The sequence below is a fragment of the Chiloscyllium plagiosum genome, unplaced genomic scaffold (genome assembly GCF_037043375.1).
Source record: "Chiloscyllium plagiosum isolate Xiang-an unplaced genomic scaffold, Cpla_swu_hap1 HiC_scaffold_13, whole genome shotgun sequence".
In the NCBI taxonomy this organism is placed as follows: domain Eukaryota; kingdom Metazoa; phylum Chordata; class Chondrichthyes; order Orectolobiformes; family Hemiscylliidae; genus Chiloscyllium; species Chiloscyllium plagiosum.
Genome location: NW_028270151.1, coordinates 19,233,548 through 19,250,796, shown reverse-complemented (window position 1 = coordinate 19,250,796; position 17,249 = coordinate 19,233,548). Strand labels below are relative to the sequence as shown.

Sequence of the window (17,249 nt, the reverse complement as noted above, 5' to 3'; positions counted from 1 at the left end):
GTCAGCTTAGTCGCCAGCCTTATTCTCCGTCAATGTAAATGTGTACTTCAATGAAAGCGCGGATGGACTCTGTCTCTGTCTCTCCCTCTCTCTGTGTCGGTAATCATTGAAGTTTTTGTTTTAATATCAATTTCCTCTGCATTCAATTAATCACAAACAAGAGATTCCGCTGAGTAGAGCGAAACTGAACAGAGAGGGAAGGATTTCAAGTCCAAACTAAAGTGCCAGGGAAAGCAAGTAGAAGTGAAGAGCATTTCAGCACCAGGAGAGGAGGACAGCGACCAGGACACGCGTCCAAGGGAGTCCAGTTGCAGGAGTGAGAACAATGGCACAAGCAAGATAAGGCATGGCAACGGAAGCCAAGTGTCTGAAATCGGCTTTCATTAAGGATCACTATGTCTGAGACACCCCGTCGCTTGAGCTCCATGAACAGATCCCACTGGTTCAGCGGCGATCCCGAAGTGACGGGTCCCACAATGGACACTCCAGTCGGGGGGATGTCGGTGAATGTCTATTTATTTTGTCTTACCCTCATCTGCACGCCCCTCATCTTCCTGGGCAGCGTTTACTCGCTGACCTGCCTGCTGAGGACGAGAAACAAGAACTTCCTGGTGGTCATTATGGCTTCGCTTGCTATAGATGACCTTCTTTACGTGGTCGCTTTGTCCATGTTCATGTCCATGCAGTGGGGAAGGGAAAAGGTGCCCAGTTCTGTGTGCACCATTTCAGCCGCCCTCTATCTATTACAAGGGGTCGCGGCCGCTCTCAAGTCCTCGCTAATCGTTTCCTACAACTACTATACAACCAGGCGAACCAGGCTTTTCAGAGGCAACCAGCAATCTGTTCCCATGATCTGGCTCCTGGCGATTCTATGGGCTATCAGTCTGCTAGTGAGCGTCCTGCCTGTCTTTGGGTGGGGCACTTTCATCTCAACACCATGGGGGTGCCTTGTGGACCACAGAAGTTCTTACGTGCCACTTCTCTTTGCTCTGTACTCCGCTTGCCTCCTCGTCCTCACCACCTTCTCCGTCCCCCTCACCTACAAACTGCTTTGCTCTGCGGGGCAGCAACAGACGCGGTTAAATCCCAGTTATCACCAAGTGACTAACAGTACGGATCCTACGGGTAACGTGTCCGCCTTGGAGAACCCGGTGGACAGAACTTTAAGGTGTCTCCCGACCGATATAAACTGGAGTTCTGATGTGAAAAGTCAGGCTGATGTGCTTCACTCGTCACATCGTCAAAGCAACGGCTTCAAACACAGGAACCAAACAGTCGAGTTCGCTCAAAAGCGCTTTTCCTTAATATTAGCCATGATGAAAGTTGTCCTGTGGTTACCATTGATGGTGAGTCTATCAATCTGATTGCCTATCTACCTATCTAACTATATGTCTATTACTCTGTTTTGCCACCTGGCTGCTATTTCTGGAGATGAATCACCCAATCGTTTCAGCTGAACAACTTTGGTAACGCCAGAAAGTGATTGTTCATGAGTCTAGGTTGAGAACTAATGATTTTGGGGGACTCTGTAGTCAGTTAAAGCCATGTGCAACTTAACGGTAAAACCTGATAAGCTGCCGCATATCCCGAATCTAAATCCTCTCCTGTCAATCCGCTATTTTTCATGTTTTGGACAAATAGTGAAGAAACACCAAGATGCAAACTGCAAATTTCCTTTCGAAAGGGAGTAAGAAATGTGAACGTGGAAATTATGATGGCCACATCATTTCGTATACAACGTCTTGGAAAAGGAACATAATACTTAAACTAGAATGAACTTCTAGTTTGCAAAAGCAAATCTCGGAAGACATGTAGGTTGGCTAACCACAAACATCGGTGTGTCTGCGTCAGTCAGTGCTTCTCAAACTTTTCCTATTGTGATCCCATTTTGAAGCTTGAAAATTGTCACGATCCCTGGAAGTTGAACTGTGAAGAGATGATGTGGGTGGGGGAACAGAAGACCTGAACTCCTTTGAGGGGGAAATGGGGAAGAGGGGAGTTTTGAGATGGTGAGAGGTGGTTGGGAAGTGGAAGAGACACAACCTGTGAAACTGGGCGGGGAGGCTTTTGTAAGCTCTGGCGTAGGGTCTTTGACAGAACTATTCAATTAATCTCATTTCCCTGCTCATTTCTTTGAGGCTTTGCAATCTGATCCTTCAAGTACTTACCCGATTCATTTTCAAAAGTTACTATTGAATCTGATTTAATTAGCCATTCAGGCAAAACATTCCAGATCATAACAATTGGTTGAGGAGGGGGAAAAGGCTTAATTCCTCCTTTGGCTCTTTTCCCAGTTACTTTAAATCAGTGCTCTGTGTTTACTGACAGTCACCAATTCCAGCCTTTTTGGTCTTTCCATATAGCAAATGTTCCTCAGCTGAAATTCATTCAAGCAAATTGCCCCTGCAATTCTCTCCACAGCCTTGACCTTCTTCCTAAATTGTGGTGTTCAGGATTGTGCACAGTACACCAGCTGAGGCCAAACCAATAATTTACAAAAGTTTAATGTAACTTCTCTATATTTCTACCCTAATCCTCTGTTTATAAAGCCGAGGATCCCATAAGTTTTCTTAACAGTCTTATCATATTGTCCTGTCACCTTCAAAGATTTGTGTTCATTTAGTCCTGAGTCTTTGTATTCCTGTACTCCCCTTTCAAATTAAATGTTTAGCTTATATGGAATTTTTAATTTTCTCTGCCTAAATGCATAGTATTTCTGTTAGGATTTCTGACACCTGAATTGCATTACAAACATTTGTCTTCTTGCTAAAACAAACAAAATTTCTACATTCCATGATTATGATGTACATCTCTGTTTCAGAGATTGATTGTTTCAATGAGATTATGTGGCTGAGTGACCAACTGATTGTACTTTGTGTTTCACAGATACAACTGCTCGTCCATCATGTCACCAAACTTGAGAATGAGTCCTTTGAATCTTTGGGTTTTGTCCTGACCTTGCTGGCAGCTGCTATAACACCAGTGTTTGTTCTGTCTGAAAGATGGATTCATCTGCCATGTGGCTGCATCATCAACTGCCGAAAAAATGTGTACACAGTCGCATCAGAACCAGCCAGAGGTAAGAAACATTCTATAGTACTTCAGGATGTTGCCTGGTATGGTAGGAAGATCGTATGAGGAAAGGCTGAGGCACTTGGGGCTGTTTTCATTGGAGAAAAGAAGATTTAGGGGTGACTTGATAGAGGTGTACAAGATGATTAGGGGTTTAGATAGGGTTGACCATGAGAACCTTTCTCCACGTATGGAGTCAGCCATTACGAGGGGGCATAGCTTTAAATTAAGGGGTGGTAGGTATAGGACAGATGTTAGGGGTAGATTCTTTACTCAGCAAGTCGTGAGTTCATGGAATGCCCTGCCAGTAGCAGTGGTGGACTCTCCCTCTTTATGGGCATTTAAACGGGCATTGGATAGGCATATGGAGGATAGTGGGCTAGTTTAGGTTAGGTGGACTTGGATCGGCGCAACATCGAGGGCCAAAGGGCCTGTACTGCACTGTATTCTTCTATGTTCTATGTTCTATGAAGGGCATACAATCAATATATGTTGGTGAGGCAATGCAAGTGAAGTTTGGGGTAAATATTTTAAAAAGAAGCTTCTGTTTAGGAAAGTATGGATCCCCCATATGTTATCTCTGATATTAAATCTTCTTATTAATACAAATACAGTTCACTGTAAGTGTGAAAGCATTCTTGGTACATAGAAACTAGTCGTAATTTACACTAACGAAGCACCGTTGACATGGTTAGAAGTCCAAGAATGTTTTTACAGTGGGAATCTCTCCCAACAATTTGTAGGGGAGTTGAAGAGCTGACCTAATATATTTTTGAAGAAATCATACCAAAGACAATTATCCAACTACAAATAGTAGTTGCTAAAAGTGCTGTATAAAGGTAAAAATCACACAACACCAGGTTATAGTACAACAGGTTTAATTGGAAGCACACTAGCTTTCAGAGCGTCGCTCCTTCATCAGGTGATAGTGTAGCTGTGTGGTGATGTGTGATTTTTACCTTTGTACACTCCAGTCCAACACCAGCATCTCCAAATTATGACTATCATAAAAGTGGTCTTTATTTCACAAGCAGTAGCGTACAGGGAATTTGGACTGTCATTTTTATGAGGCTAACATCCAGAACATGAGCATCACTGGCTGAGCCAGCATTTATTGCCTATCCCAAGTTCCCCTTGAAAAGGTAATGGTGAGTTGTGTTCTTGTACCGCTGAAGTCTATTCTTTTGTAGGTAAACACACAATGTCACTGGGGATAGAGTTCCTGGACTTTGACCCAGCAATAATGAGGAAATGCTAATATATTTCCAAGTCAGGATGCTTAGTGGGTTAGAAGGGATCTTTCATGTGGTGATATTCCCATGTATCTGCTGCATTTGTTCTGCTGGTCATGCATTTGGAAGCTGCTGCTGAAGGAGCCTCGGTGAATTTCTGCAATGCATCTGGTGCTACAGAGAGGTGGTGATGGAGAAAATGAAAGTTGTGAATGTGATGCCAATCAAGTGGGATTCTTTATCCAATGTGGTGTCAAGCCTTTCTGAAATTCTGCAGCACATCTTATAGGTGGTACACACTGCTACTATTGAGTATTAGCAATGGAGGGACTGAATGTTTGGGATGTAGTGTCAATCAAGTGGGCTGCTCTGTCCTCAATGGCATCAAGTACTTTGAGTGATATAAAAGCTGCACCCATCCAGGCAAGTGGTGAGTATTCCGTCACATTCCTGACTTATGCCTTGTAGATGTGGACAGGCTTTGGGCATTCAGGGTGTTGATATGTGCTGCAGCCAGCCTCATGTAAACAGAATATTTCGGTGGCTGGTCCGGTTTTGTTCCTGCTCAGTTGTCAAGTCCAGCAAGTTTATAGTGGGGAGTTAGCAATGGTAATGTTATTGAATGTCAAGGAGTGATGGTTAGGTTCTCTTTTGTTGAAGATGGTCATTGCCTGTGACTTGTCTGGCACATACATAAACACTTACACTATGGATGTGCTTATGCATGGGATACTGCTTGATCTGCTGTGCTTTTCCAGCACCACACTCTCAACTCTAATCTCCAACATCTGAAGTCCTCACTTTCGCCTAATTGATTTTAACCTTTTTGCGCAGCCTCTTCCAAAACCTCGGATGCTGCCTGACCTGCTGTGCTTTTTCAGCACCACAGTCTTGACTCTAATCTCCAGCATCTGGAGTCCTCACTTTCGCCTCATGCTTACGTATCAGCCTATTGATTATATATATGTTTTATATCATCATCATCATTGTCAGTCCCTTGCAGACAAGGATGACTCTCTTCCACACTCAGGGTGAGTCTGTAGGTTACTTTACAGACCAATGTGGCTACCACAGCTCTGTTACACTTGGGGCTGGTGGTAGTCATGGAGAGGTGAGGATGGAGAATTGGTGTGGCAGTGAGCTCCTTACACTGTTTTCACCTGGCTTCCATTTTTCCCGACGGCCATCCCAGATGCTCCTCTTCCATTTGGGACAGTCTTGGGCCAGTGATTGTCAGGTATCTGTGGGAGTGCTGCACTTCAACAGGGAGGCCTTGAGGGGTATCTCTGAAGTGCTTCCTCTGTTCACCTGGGACTCGCCTGCCATTTTGGAGCTGGGGATAGAGCACATGCTTGGGGAGTCACATGTGGGTTATGTGGATGTGCTCAGACCATTGCAGCCAATCAAGGGTATTCAGTGCCTTAAAGCTGGGGACTTTGCCCTGGTCAAGGATGTTGGTGTTGGTCAGTCTTTCCTTCCAGTGATTCGCAGGATCGTGCGTAGGCAGTATTGGTGGTACTGCTCCAGTACCTTGAGGAGTCTGCTGCAGACAGTCCACATCTCAGAGCTATGTCGAAAAGCAGGAACGACCACAGCTGTGTAAACCATAATCTTGGTGTTGGACCTGATGTTGTTATTCTCAAAATGCCCTTTTCCTCAGGTGGCCAAAGTCTGCACTAGCACACTGGATGTTGTGCTGGATGTTTCATATAATAGCATGCAGGAGCTAGGTAGACCAACTTTTTTTTGGACATTCAGATTATGGCTTAGTCTCTTTACCATTGTCCAAATACATCACATATTTGAACTTCCATGCTGGTCTTCTGCTGGGCTGATGTTAGGACAACACTTCATTATCTTTAATATTCCCTAAACTCAAACATTTTCTCATCCCTGCTCTCACAAGTTGTAGACTTGTTGGCACCTTGTCATTGCTTACTTTCCATTGCTAGCCATTTTAATCACTATACTTGGCTAGGGCTGAACCTGAGCCTGATAATCTAAGAATCATTGCCAGCTAGTGATATGTTACCTAATAGTTGGTGGTCAACATTTTCATTTCTTAAAGTGAGGAAAAATATGATGAGGGTGAAGGAGTTCAAGAAAGGGAAATCCAGGGTGCAAATCTGTAATCACATAAAACAACCTATTCAAAGAAAACCCAATCTTTGGCTAGAGATCCATAAATGCGACAAGTTAAGGTGGTGTGAAGTAGTGAGGGTGGAGAAGAGTTTATAAGTAGATACAAAGATGTGTTATTGAATTAACTGAAGTGGTTTCTCTCAAAATATGAATAGTTAGTCAGATTTCATCTTGCACCTTTCCACTCCAATCAACTTTGCCTCAAAAAGTGCATCCAGTTGTGAATTATGTTGCAAGGACAAAGGGGTATCTGGGATTGACATGATTAACAATGTGCCTTCTAAAATAATGAGGTTTAATGATTGAGAAATAAACAGTTCAAGGACTGAGAAGGGCCTAAAATTAGTGTAAGTGAATTCAATATCAATACATATGCAGAAAAGAAAAGATATAAATGAAAAACTGGATGAACAGATGGAGAAAAAAAACATGAGACTGAAAGGAAAGTATGGCCTTTTTTTCAAATTAATTTGACATTTTTAAAATCTCTATTTTCAATTCATGTTCTGGAGAAATATACCTCTGCACTGGGTTTCCTGTCACATTGGTCACTTTCTCAGTCAAAAAAGTCAATTGACAGTTATTATATATTATCATATCACTATAAGAATAACTACCTTGTTAATTATTGGATGCAATGTTCTATGGGTTCTTGTGGCAGAGTGATACTGTCCCTACCTCTGGGCCAGAAGGCCTGGATTCATTATCCTAGCTGCTCCAACCGAGAACACAACAAAGCAAGTTGATGAAAAATATAACTTTCTGTGTTGAGCTGATTTAGCAACTATTGTAGGCAAGCAACCACTTTCTGAAACTCACATAGAGGTTGAAGAGGCTGAACTGCCACATTTTGTGAGGATAATGGTAGAGCAGCTCAAAATATATTGTGATGATTCACAATAAATGGGCAATTAACAACAGTCAAGAAACTTGACAACATCCTGGACAATGAATCGCATTTGATTGCCTGTTAGTAGCAATAGTGTACCATCCCATAAAATCACTGCAGTAATCATTAAGGCTCCTTAGACTGTGCCTTTCAAACAAGAGAAAACACTATCATCTAGAAACCCAAGAGCAGCACATTTCTGGGAATACGCATCACCTTCAAGTTCCCTTCCAAGCTATTCACCATCCTCTCCTGAAAATATTGCCTTTCTCTCCCTGGCCTCTCATTGGATCAAATTCCTGGAATTCTGTCCTGGACTTCATTGTTGATATACCAACACCAAATGGATTAAAGTTGTTCAAAAAGAGAACTCAGCATCTCTCAAAGGCAACTATGGATGGGCAATAAATGCAGGCTGAGCCAGTGACACCCACATCCCATAAATGAGCAATATGAAAGAACTCTTCCTCACTGCACATTGCTACATAATTTTCACACGATTCAGACACCCTTAATGTTTCAGAAATGTTTTTCTCTTTTGTTTAACATAAATTACCACTACAAAATTATAATGAATAAAAATCTTGCATGGCTTTGTACAAAGATTAACAATTTATCCACATTTTAATTTCAATGCTCATATATATCGGGACCCTCAATTCTGTCGCAAAGTCATGAATGCTGCCTACAGCAAATTAGACTTGCTTTGCTTGTGATATTGTGCCCCATGAGTTGGCAAGAAGCATGAGATAGAAATGGCACAAATCCCTTTACAGGGCACCTAGAATCTCAGTGAACAAGGTAACCAGCTGTATATCTACATAATCAATTATATTGAAGACTTGTGAAATTGGCAGCACAAAACATGAGTAGGAAGTGTCTGTTAGACTGGTTGAATAAAAATTAGCTCAACTGGGGCCACATAGCTTGGTGGGTTGAGAGAAAGAAGAAATGCCGAAAATAGTGCAAAAAGGATAACCTCATTTTTAAAAAGACCCAACAGTAATTAAAACCTGTAAAATTTGCAGTTGTGACATTATTTTTCAGTGCCAATGAGGTGCACCGATGTACTTAACACTCACCACGAGAAGAATGCTGAAATTTGAAGGGCCAGAAATGGACCAGGCTCATTATAAGAGATCAGATTATTTTGTCTAGTATGATACCACGTTGAGTTTGAGTTCAAGACAACAGGATCGGGGATAAAGCAATTTCAAGAACTGTCTTCAGGCTTAGCTTCAAAGTCACACTAGTTGTCAAGCATTAATATTAATTACTGCTGTACATAATAATTGGAACCATACCAGGCTCTAACAATGGGTAAAGACTAATCGATCTTCATCATTGTGCTCATGTCCATGTGCTCCCTCAATATTTCTTATCTGGAGTTGCCTAACTCTTCCCACATTGTACTATTTATGCCCAGGTATGTGCAGCTCTGTGACATAACTGCAAGATAGCTCAAGGATCTAGAACCCCTTACAGGGATCATAATATAAGATCATGACATTGATTTGAAGCACACCACATATTAACACAATCCACATCTAGCCTGCACTGCTTACAGGCAGTTTACGACCCTTAACACAGAGGTACATTCAGTGTGTACAGCAATTCCTGTAAAACATATAGTAGAGAAATTCAGAGCGATGAGTCATTTCATTTTATGTACATTGTTGGGAGTGCTGTTATGGAATAATTCCTATTTTGTGTGATGTCCTTTATTACAGAATATTGGCCAATAGGATGCTGTAATGGAATATGACAGAGAGATGGAAAGTTGTGGATATGGGGATGAGAGTTTGGAGGAGTAGAATTGAAATGACCAGTCTTGGATATGCAGTCTGGTGCAAAGGGGTTCCCGACACTTTCTTCCTTCCTCCTCCTCCTCTTCTGATTCATTTGCTTCCTTTGAGTCATAGAGTCATAGAATATACAGCATGGAAACAGACCCTTCAGTCCAACTTGTCCATGCCCAACCAGATATCCCAAATAAAGCCAGACCCATTTGCCAGCATTTGGCCCATATGCCTCTAAACCTTTCCTACTCAAACACCCATCCAGATGCCTGTTAAATATTTTAATTGTACCAGCCCCCACCACTTCCTCAGGCAGCTCATTCCCTACATACACCACTGTCTGTGTGAGAAAGTTGCCCCTTAGGTCTTTTTTAAATCTTTCCCTTCTTACCTTAAACTTATGTCCTCTAGTTTTGGACTAGCCCACCCGAGAGAAAAGACCTTGTCTATTTACCCTATTCATATCCCTCATGATTTTATAAACCTCCATAAGGTCACCCCTCAGCCTCTGAGACTCCAGAGAAAATAGCCCCAGTCTATTCAGCCTCTCCCAATAGCTCAAACCCTCAACCCTGGCAACATACTTGTAAATCTTTTCTGAACCCTTTCAAATTTCACAACACTCTTGCTGTAGCAGGGAAACCAGAATTGCACACAATATTTCAATATCCTGTGCAGCTGCAACATGACCTCCCAACTCCTGTACTCAATGCACTGACCAGTAAAGGCAAGCGTACCAAAACTTTCTTCACTACCTTATCTATCCGAGATTCCACTTTCAAGGAACTATGAACCTGCACTCCAAAATCTCTTTTTTCAGCTACACTCCCCAGGCCCTTACCATTTAGTGTATAAGTACTGTCCTGATTTGCTGTTCCAAAATGCAGCACCTCATATTTATCTAAGTTAAACTCCATCTGACACTCCTTGGCCCATTGGCCCATCTGCCCATCTGATCAAGATCCCATTATTCTCATAAATAACCTTCCTTGCTGTTGTCTAATTTTGGTATTATCTGCAAACTTACTAACTATACCTCCTATATTCACATCCAAATCATTTCTTTAAATGACGAATATCACTGGACCCAGCACCGTTCTTTGTGGCATCCCATTAGTCACAGAATTCCAGTCTGAAAAACAATCCGCCACCACCACTCTCTGCCTTCTACCTTTGAGCCAGTTCTGTATCCAAATGGCTAGTTCTCCCTGTACGTCATGTGATCAAACCTTCTGTATTGCCATCTGAGGTGACCCTGAATGCCATGTGGCAAGACCTGCACACGGTTGAGCATGAACCTATGGAGAATGGTGCAGACTACTACAAATGAGAATGACTTTTCGCTGTACTAGAAACTTTTGTTAGGAATACCAATGGCTTGCTCCACAATACTCTTGGTGGCAGTATGATTTTCATTATAAGTACATAGTGGAATTATGGTTTTTGGTGCATGGGAGTCATGAGAAGGTGGAAAGCAGGTAGATTTTGATATCAGAGTTAGACTCTGGTTCACCATATTAGTTCAAATATTTTAGGTATGGTGGGTGCAGGAAGAAAGCACATGACGACTGACAAGATATCAGGCATTCTGTGACGTGATGTTTTGGTGTACAATCATACGCTGACTGCTCAAAGAGTGACACCTTTTGTGTTTGTGCTATATTTCTCCACTAATATGAAGGCCTCACAGAATGATGTATGTGCAGTTAATGGCTCCTGCTCAACTGAGAATTCCACTAGCCTGTCAAAAAGGCATTCTCCTTGACAAGAAAGAAAACTATGCATTAACTTCTCGTGAAACACAGTTCTTCTGCCAATTTCATAATGACATTGTAAACATGACATGTTGGCGATATTGCCTTTACTTTCCTGGAAGGATCTGCTGTTGTAGAAGTTGAAAACCACAATGAGCTTCACCATTGCTAGCAGCACTATCTTCACCATGCTGTGTGCTGATGGGCCCATTTATTGTAAATGGTGCAGCTCAGTGACTACATCTTTGGTATAATATAGCTATATCAGGTACAGTTCCTGCCTAATGATGGAGGTGGAAGAATTTCTCCTTGAAGATTCCAGATGGATTCATTGTGAATCATCTTCCTCCTCCCTCCCATACATATTTATCCCTCTCTGCTACCCACACTCAATCAATCTATCATGTTGCAGCTAACAGAAACAGCAGTTAAAGCTCCCTTTACTGAAAGCAAGCTTTCTGAAGATAACCATTTCAATTCTTCAGATATCCTTGTCAACACCCAACAATTACTTGTTCTGAATCTAAAAATTCTTCCAAACTCCTGTAACATTGAAAATTATCCTTCTGTGAGCTCTGCAGTTGTGAAAGAAAGATGTAATCACTTTGTTAGAAAATTTCTCAAATGCAAATAAGTGATTCCTTGTGATTTGAGCTCAAATGTACTATTAAAATGCAAGTTTATTATTCAGACACTAATAGGATGACAATTACAGTTATACAGCTCATTCATTTAACCCAGTTTCCTGCAAACTCAAGGTGATCAGATTTGGCTTCTGTAGATCTTGAATGACTAATCATACCTTGAGTTCTGAGCACAGAGAGACTGTTCTTGACGTTCAATGCCTCATTTGTGAATTGTTAGATTGTGTTTTGAAGCCAGGATATCTTCTTGCCAGAATTCCAGGCTTGAACTTTACAAAGGACAATCCCAGGTTCATTACTCTGGTCAACAGTGAAATTCATACCTCACACAGGATGTAGCCAACATGTCTACCATTCTTTCTACTTACATTGTTCTGACTGATCTCTGAGGTTAACACAATTCCTTCAGGTCACAATGTGAATAACTTCTGGATACAAGCAAATCTTAACATGCTTTACCTGCAAGTACCATGTTGCTTCCTACATTGCTACAATGTTTTGTTAAATTGCTGACTGCTGCTGCTCTGTCTTATGTCCTTAAATAGCCATATTAAGGTGGTGCCGTGGGTATGGATATCTTTGTAGTATTTAAAAGTAAGTGTTAAGGAGACTTGTATGGTCCAACATGGAAATTATGATCTGATCCATCTGGGTGCTCCTCACAAAAGCAGCAGAATTTATAATCACTTAAATAGTCACGTAAATTCCTATGATGAGATTACATTCCATAGTCTGCACAGATGCAGGAACATCACACTGTTCAATTGATCTGCATAGGAAGCCAGGCAGTAAGATTCTGTTTTGTAAAGCTAATGATGTTGTGGTGTGTCTCTGACAGCAAAACCTCAATTTCCTCATTTAAACAAGCATCTGTTCTTGCCTAAATTTGTTCCTGCTTTTACAGTTAAATCATTGTGACAACCTATTGTGTCATCATTATTTTAGCCCACAAATTCCACTTCTTTATCATTTACATATTCAATATGGCTCTTTAAAAATCACAGGAAGAATGTACTCTTTCCATAAATGTACTCTTTATACCTCTTTCCATGAAGATTAAAGGTCGTCATCACCATTTAGCAGGTCTCTTTTGTGGAGTGCAGCTTTAAATTCGAGTTTACTCACAATTTGCAACTAATCCAAATCTAAATGAATTGGAGTAATCAAACATTTTACTCCATTGTAAATCCACATTAGAAAGGAAATCATTTCTTCCTAACAGCTTTTCATTAGACTTCCAGATGAGGTCTCGGCTGGAAATGGTGGCATGAATCCATGATTTTCTGTTACAAAATCAAAGGCCAACAAAATTGTGCAGTCCCTGGATGTACTACACAGTTTAGTCATGTTAGCTCTCAATATGTAGAGGCTATTCTATAAAAAAAATCCATTTACCTAACAACTGAGTGTGTATTTTTTTTCAATTTTCTTTGAAGTGGCACATTATCAAAAGAGAGTTGCTTCCACAAGAGATTTCATTCGCAACAGTCAAACTGACTGGACAGCTGGTAAACATGAAAGGCATCATTAAAGAGAAAAAATTGCATTTCATAAGCAAAGCTTCCATTCCAGTTACTACTCTTGTAAATTATTGCAAAAAGTAAAAATAATAATTAATTTCAAAACATTTCACTTACTTTGCTAAAAAGGGGACAGACTATCACAATGATCAACATATTTGCGGAAAATTATATATGTGAAGCAACTATGAAAGAATAAAACAGGAATGATTCTACGGCTGCCAAATTTAAGGAAGAAACCTGATAACAAATTGCTACCGTGAATAAGCTGGTGACTCCTGAGTAATGATATTGAGGTGAAAAGGAAGTCAAATCACATGGGATTGGGGGAATATACCGATATAGAATAAAACATGTCTTTTTCTGAGAGGCAGCAAGTGACTAGTGGGGTACCACAGTGTTTGGACCCCAGCTAGACACAATAGATATTAGATGAGGGTATTAAATGTAAGATCACCAAGTTTGGGAGTGTATTGCAACATAAAAACATATTGGCAGCCTAAGCTGGTTGTCAGTTGAAGTTCATTTTTTGTTCCTGCTTCTTTTCTACAACTGTTCATCTAACTTCTTTATCCAGAGAGTGATTAAAATGTGGAAGTTGCTGTCACAGGGAATATTCGGGTGGATGACAGATATATTTGAGGAAGAACTGGTTGAATGTTTGAGGAAAATAGAGATAGAATGATGCACTGATAGATGACAAAATAATTTGAGCTATTGATTTTCCAAGAACGCAATGAGTAACATGCCTTAGTTTAAGATAGCCCCGACACATATTTTCATCAAGTGATTTTCTGAAAATATGAAATCTATGTTCAAAAAGATTAAATGTGCTGTGGCAATGTATTATGCAGTGAAGTAATGCCTGATACCATTAGCAGTTTACATTAAATTGTATAATAGCACTTTATTCTAAATTGCCTAATTCCCTTACTGGGAGATCATCTTCTGTCATTGACCTTACAACAGCTTCTGTAAGCAATTGATTGTCTAATCACAAAGAAAAAACTATGTATGTTTGAGAATACCACTGGCCAGGGTATGTTCCATAACATCTGAAAGTTGAATATCCTACTTATTGTCAAGATATCCATTTAGGATATATATATATATACACGCATGCATACACACACACGCACAGATGATTAATAATGCACACATCTGATGTCAATCGAACTGAGTAAAGAATCAGTACATTTTTGTGTAATTGTAAATCACAAGATGCCACTAGCAAGACCGACATTTATTTGCCCATTCCTAATTGCTCTTCAGAAATTACTGGTCAGCTGTCTTCTTGAGTACAATGGAACGGTTTGTTATAATGTTTCAGAGGGCAGTTAAGAATTAATCATGTTGCTATGGATCTGGAGACACTTATAGGCCAGATCAGTAAGAGTGGGAGATTTACTTCCTCAAGGAACATTAAGCAACCAGACGTTTTTCTTCACAGCTGATAATTTCATGGACATTTTTACTGAAATCAGCTTTTTTTTATTCCCAGTTTATTTAAATTAATTGATTTTAAATTCCTGATAACCATGGTGGGAACCAAACTCACATCTCTCATTGATTAGTTAGATTAACGAACTAATTTCATTACTAGCCCAGTAACATGACCAATAAGTCATTATACCTTCTCAACTTTCATGCAATATTAAGACACTTTACAACAAGGTGGTCATTTCATTTTACAATATGATCATTTCATCATCAGTTTGTAATTATAGAAATTAATCATTAAAGAAATTAATTGTGACATCATTATTCAATAGACTTTTCAATACTATTAACTTTGCAAACTAAAGTTCATTTTATCACTGCACATATACTAAGCAATTAAACTTTTATTTAAAAAATGGTTAAAATGCTATTCCTAAATTTATTTCTGAATAATAAATCCTCTGCTCATGCATTTGAAATACTTTCAGATTTCACTATTGAGAACTGTGGCAGAGAAGAACTGAGAAAAATAGTGACTCAAATGTTAAATTGCTTGAGTTACACCCTGACGCTTATGCCCGAAACGTCGATTCTCCTGCTCCTCGGATGCTGCCTGGCCTGCTGTGTTTATCAGCACCATATTTTTCAACTCTGGTACTCCAGCATCTGCAGTCCTCACTTTCTCCTAGTTGATCTTACACCCTGACGGACCAATTTGTCAGCTCAATCCATCAATTTGTAACTGTCATGTGACACACTTTCTATTTTTCATTCAGAAATATATCTTGGATGATGGTATTCTCCCGAACATGCACAATTTGAAAGTTTTAGGTTATAATTTAAATCCAAACTATAATATTTATTTGTTCTTTTGAGACTTTAACCAATAAGGCAACAAGAGACTGTTTGATGACTTAATTTGGGAAACTTTGCGTAAGATGCAGAGTAATACCTATCAAACAGGATTGATTTATGGGCTTACTATGACGCAGTTTACTGTAGATTGAAGGATTGGTACTTATTCTCTGGTCTCACTTTTACACATCCAGGACCATGTACTTCCTGAAAGCTGCTGCTTATTAGCTCTTCTCAAGCCATAAGCCAGAACACAATCAATTCTGTCATTATATTGTGATTGGCTTCACAGCAGTAATGCTCGTTTCTCATTTGTTTCAGAGGGGCTTGATCAATCTCTAATTGTGATGTGGAGGTGCCAGTGTTGGATTGGGGTAGGCAAAGTTAAAAATCAAACACCAGGTTATAGTTCAACAGGTTTATTTGGAAGTACAAGCTTTTGTACAAGCTAGTTACCTGATGAAGGAGCAGTGCTACAAAAGGTTATGCTTCTGAATAAATCTGTTGGACTATAGCCTGGTGTTGTGTGACTTTTAACAATCTCTGACTGGCTGCCAATGGTGATGAACAGTGACTGATATCACCTCCCATTATCTCTGAACTTAGGTGTCAATTTCCATGGGCCTATAACTTCACTGTGGTCTGTTATTGTTACTTCTATGACTCCTATTTTATTGTATTTTTATTACCCATTTTGGCCCATGAGATGAGGCGAGACTGAATGGCCTTGTTAATAAGGTTGCATTTGACTAAGTGTGGTATCAAGGAGCTCTAGCAAATCTGGGGTCAGTGGGAATCAGGGAAGAATGCTTCACTGGCTGAAGTCATATATGATGGTTATGGTGGTTGAGGTCAATCATCTGCAGGTAATGTCTTGGCCCAACAATCTTCAGATGCATCATCAGTACCCTTCACTTCAGCATAAGGTCAGAACTAGCAATGTTCACTGGTGACTGCACAATGTTCAGTATCATTTGTGACTCCTCAGACACTGAAGCAGTCTGTTCCAAAATGCATCAAGACCTTGATAATGTTTGGGCTTGGGCAGACAAGTGGCAAGTAACATTCATGCCACACAAATGCCAAGTAATGACCATATCCAACAAGAGAGAATCTAAATATCATCCCTTTATGTTAAATGGCATCATCATTTCTGAATCTAGACTAACAACATCCTGGGATTACTGTTGATCTGTAACTGAAGTGGACTAGTTATATAAGCACTGTGGGTACAAGAATAGGTGAGAAAATAGGAATCTTGCAGCAAGTTATTCTCCAAAACCTGTCCACCATTTATAAGAAACAGATCAGGCATGTGATTGAATATAGGTGCAATCATCAGTGAGTATTTCCTTTCTGATCTAATGATGTAGTTAAGGTAATTGATGAAGCAGTTGAATAAGGTTAGGCCTAGGACACTACCCTGAGGTACACCTGCAGTGATGTCCTAGAGCTGAGATGATTGAATTCCACCAACTACAACCATCTTCCTTTTTGCCACATATCACTACAAACAGTGGAGAGATTTTCCCTACACTCCCATTGATTCCAGTCTTGCTAGGCTTCCTTAACCCTAAATTTTCTAGAGTTTAGAAGAATGATAAACGATTGTATTGAAGTGTACAGGGCTCTAGAATGTAGATGTAGAAAGGAAGTTTCTGGTGGCTTAGGAGGTCTTGAACCAGGGGCCATAGTCATTGGCCATTTAAAACTGGGATGAGGAGGAATACTATCACGAATGGGTGGTGACTCTTAGCAAATCTCTACCTCAGTGGCTGTAGAGCTTCAATAGTTGAACATATTCAAGACAAAGATTGATAGATTTCTACATGTTAATAATGATATCTGGATGGTGCAAAACCCTGGCATTGAGGTAGAGGATCAGCTGTAATTTGGTTTAAT

General features: G+C 40.2%; 1 protein-coding gene across 1 annotated transcript in view; it reads left to right on the top strand.

Moving 5' to 3' along the window:
• Positions 1-395: 395 nt before the first annotated feature.
• LOC122555660 (putative G protein-coupled receptor 149) overlaps positions 396-17,249 on the top strand; it is a 41,718-nt gene continuing 24,864 nt past the window's right edge. The window contains exons 1-2 of the mRNA XM_043701657.2: positions 396-1,346; positions 2,887-3,079. Of these exons, the coding sequence (XP_043557592.2) occupies positions 396-1,346; positions 2,887-3,079 (1,144 nt within the window). The remainder of the gene's footprint in view (positions 1,347-2,886; positions 3,080-17,249) is intronic.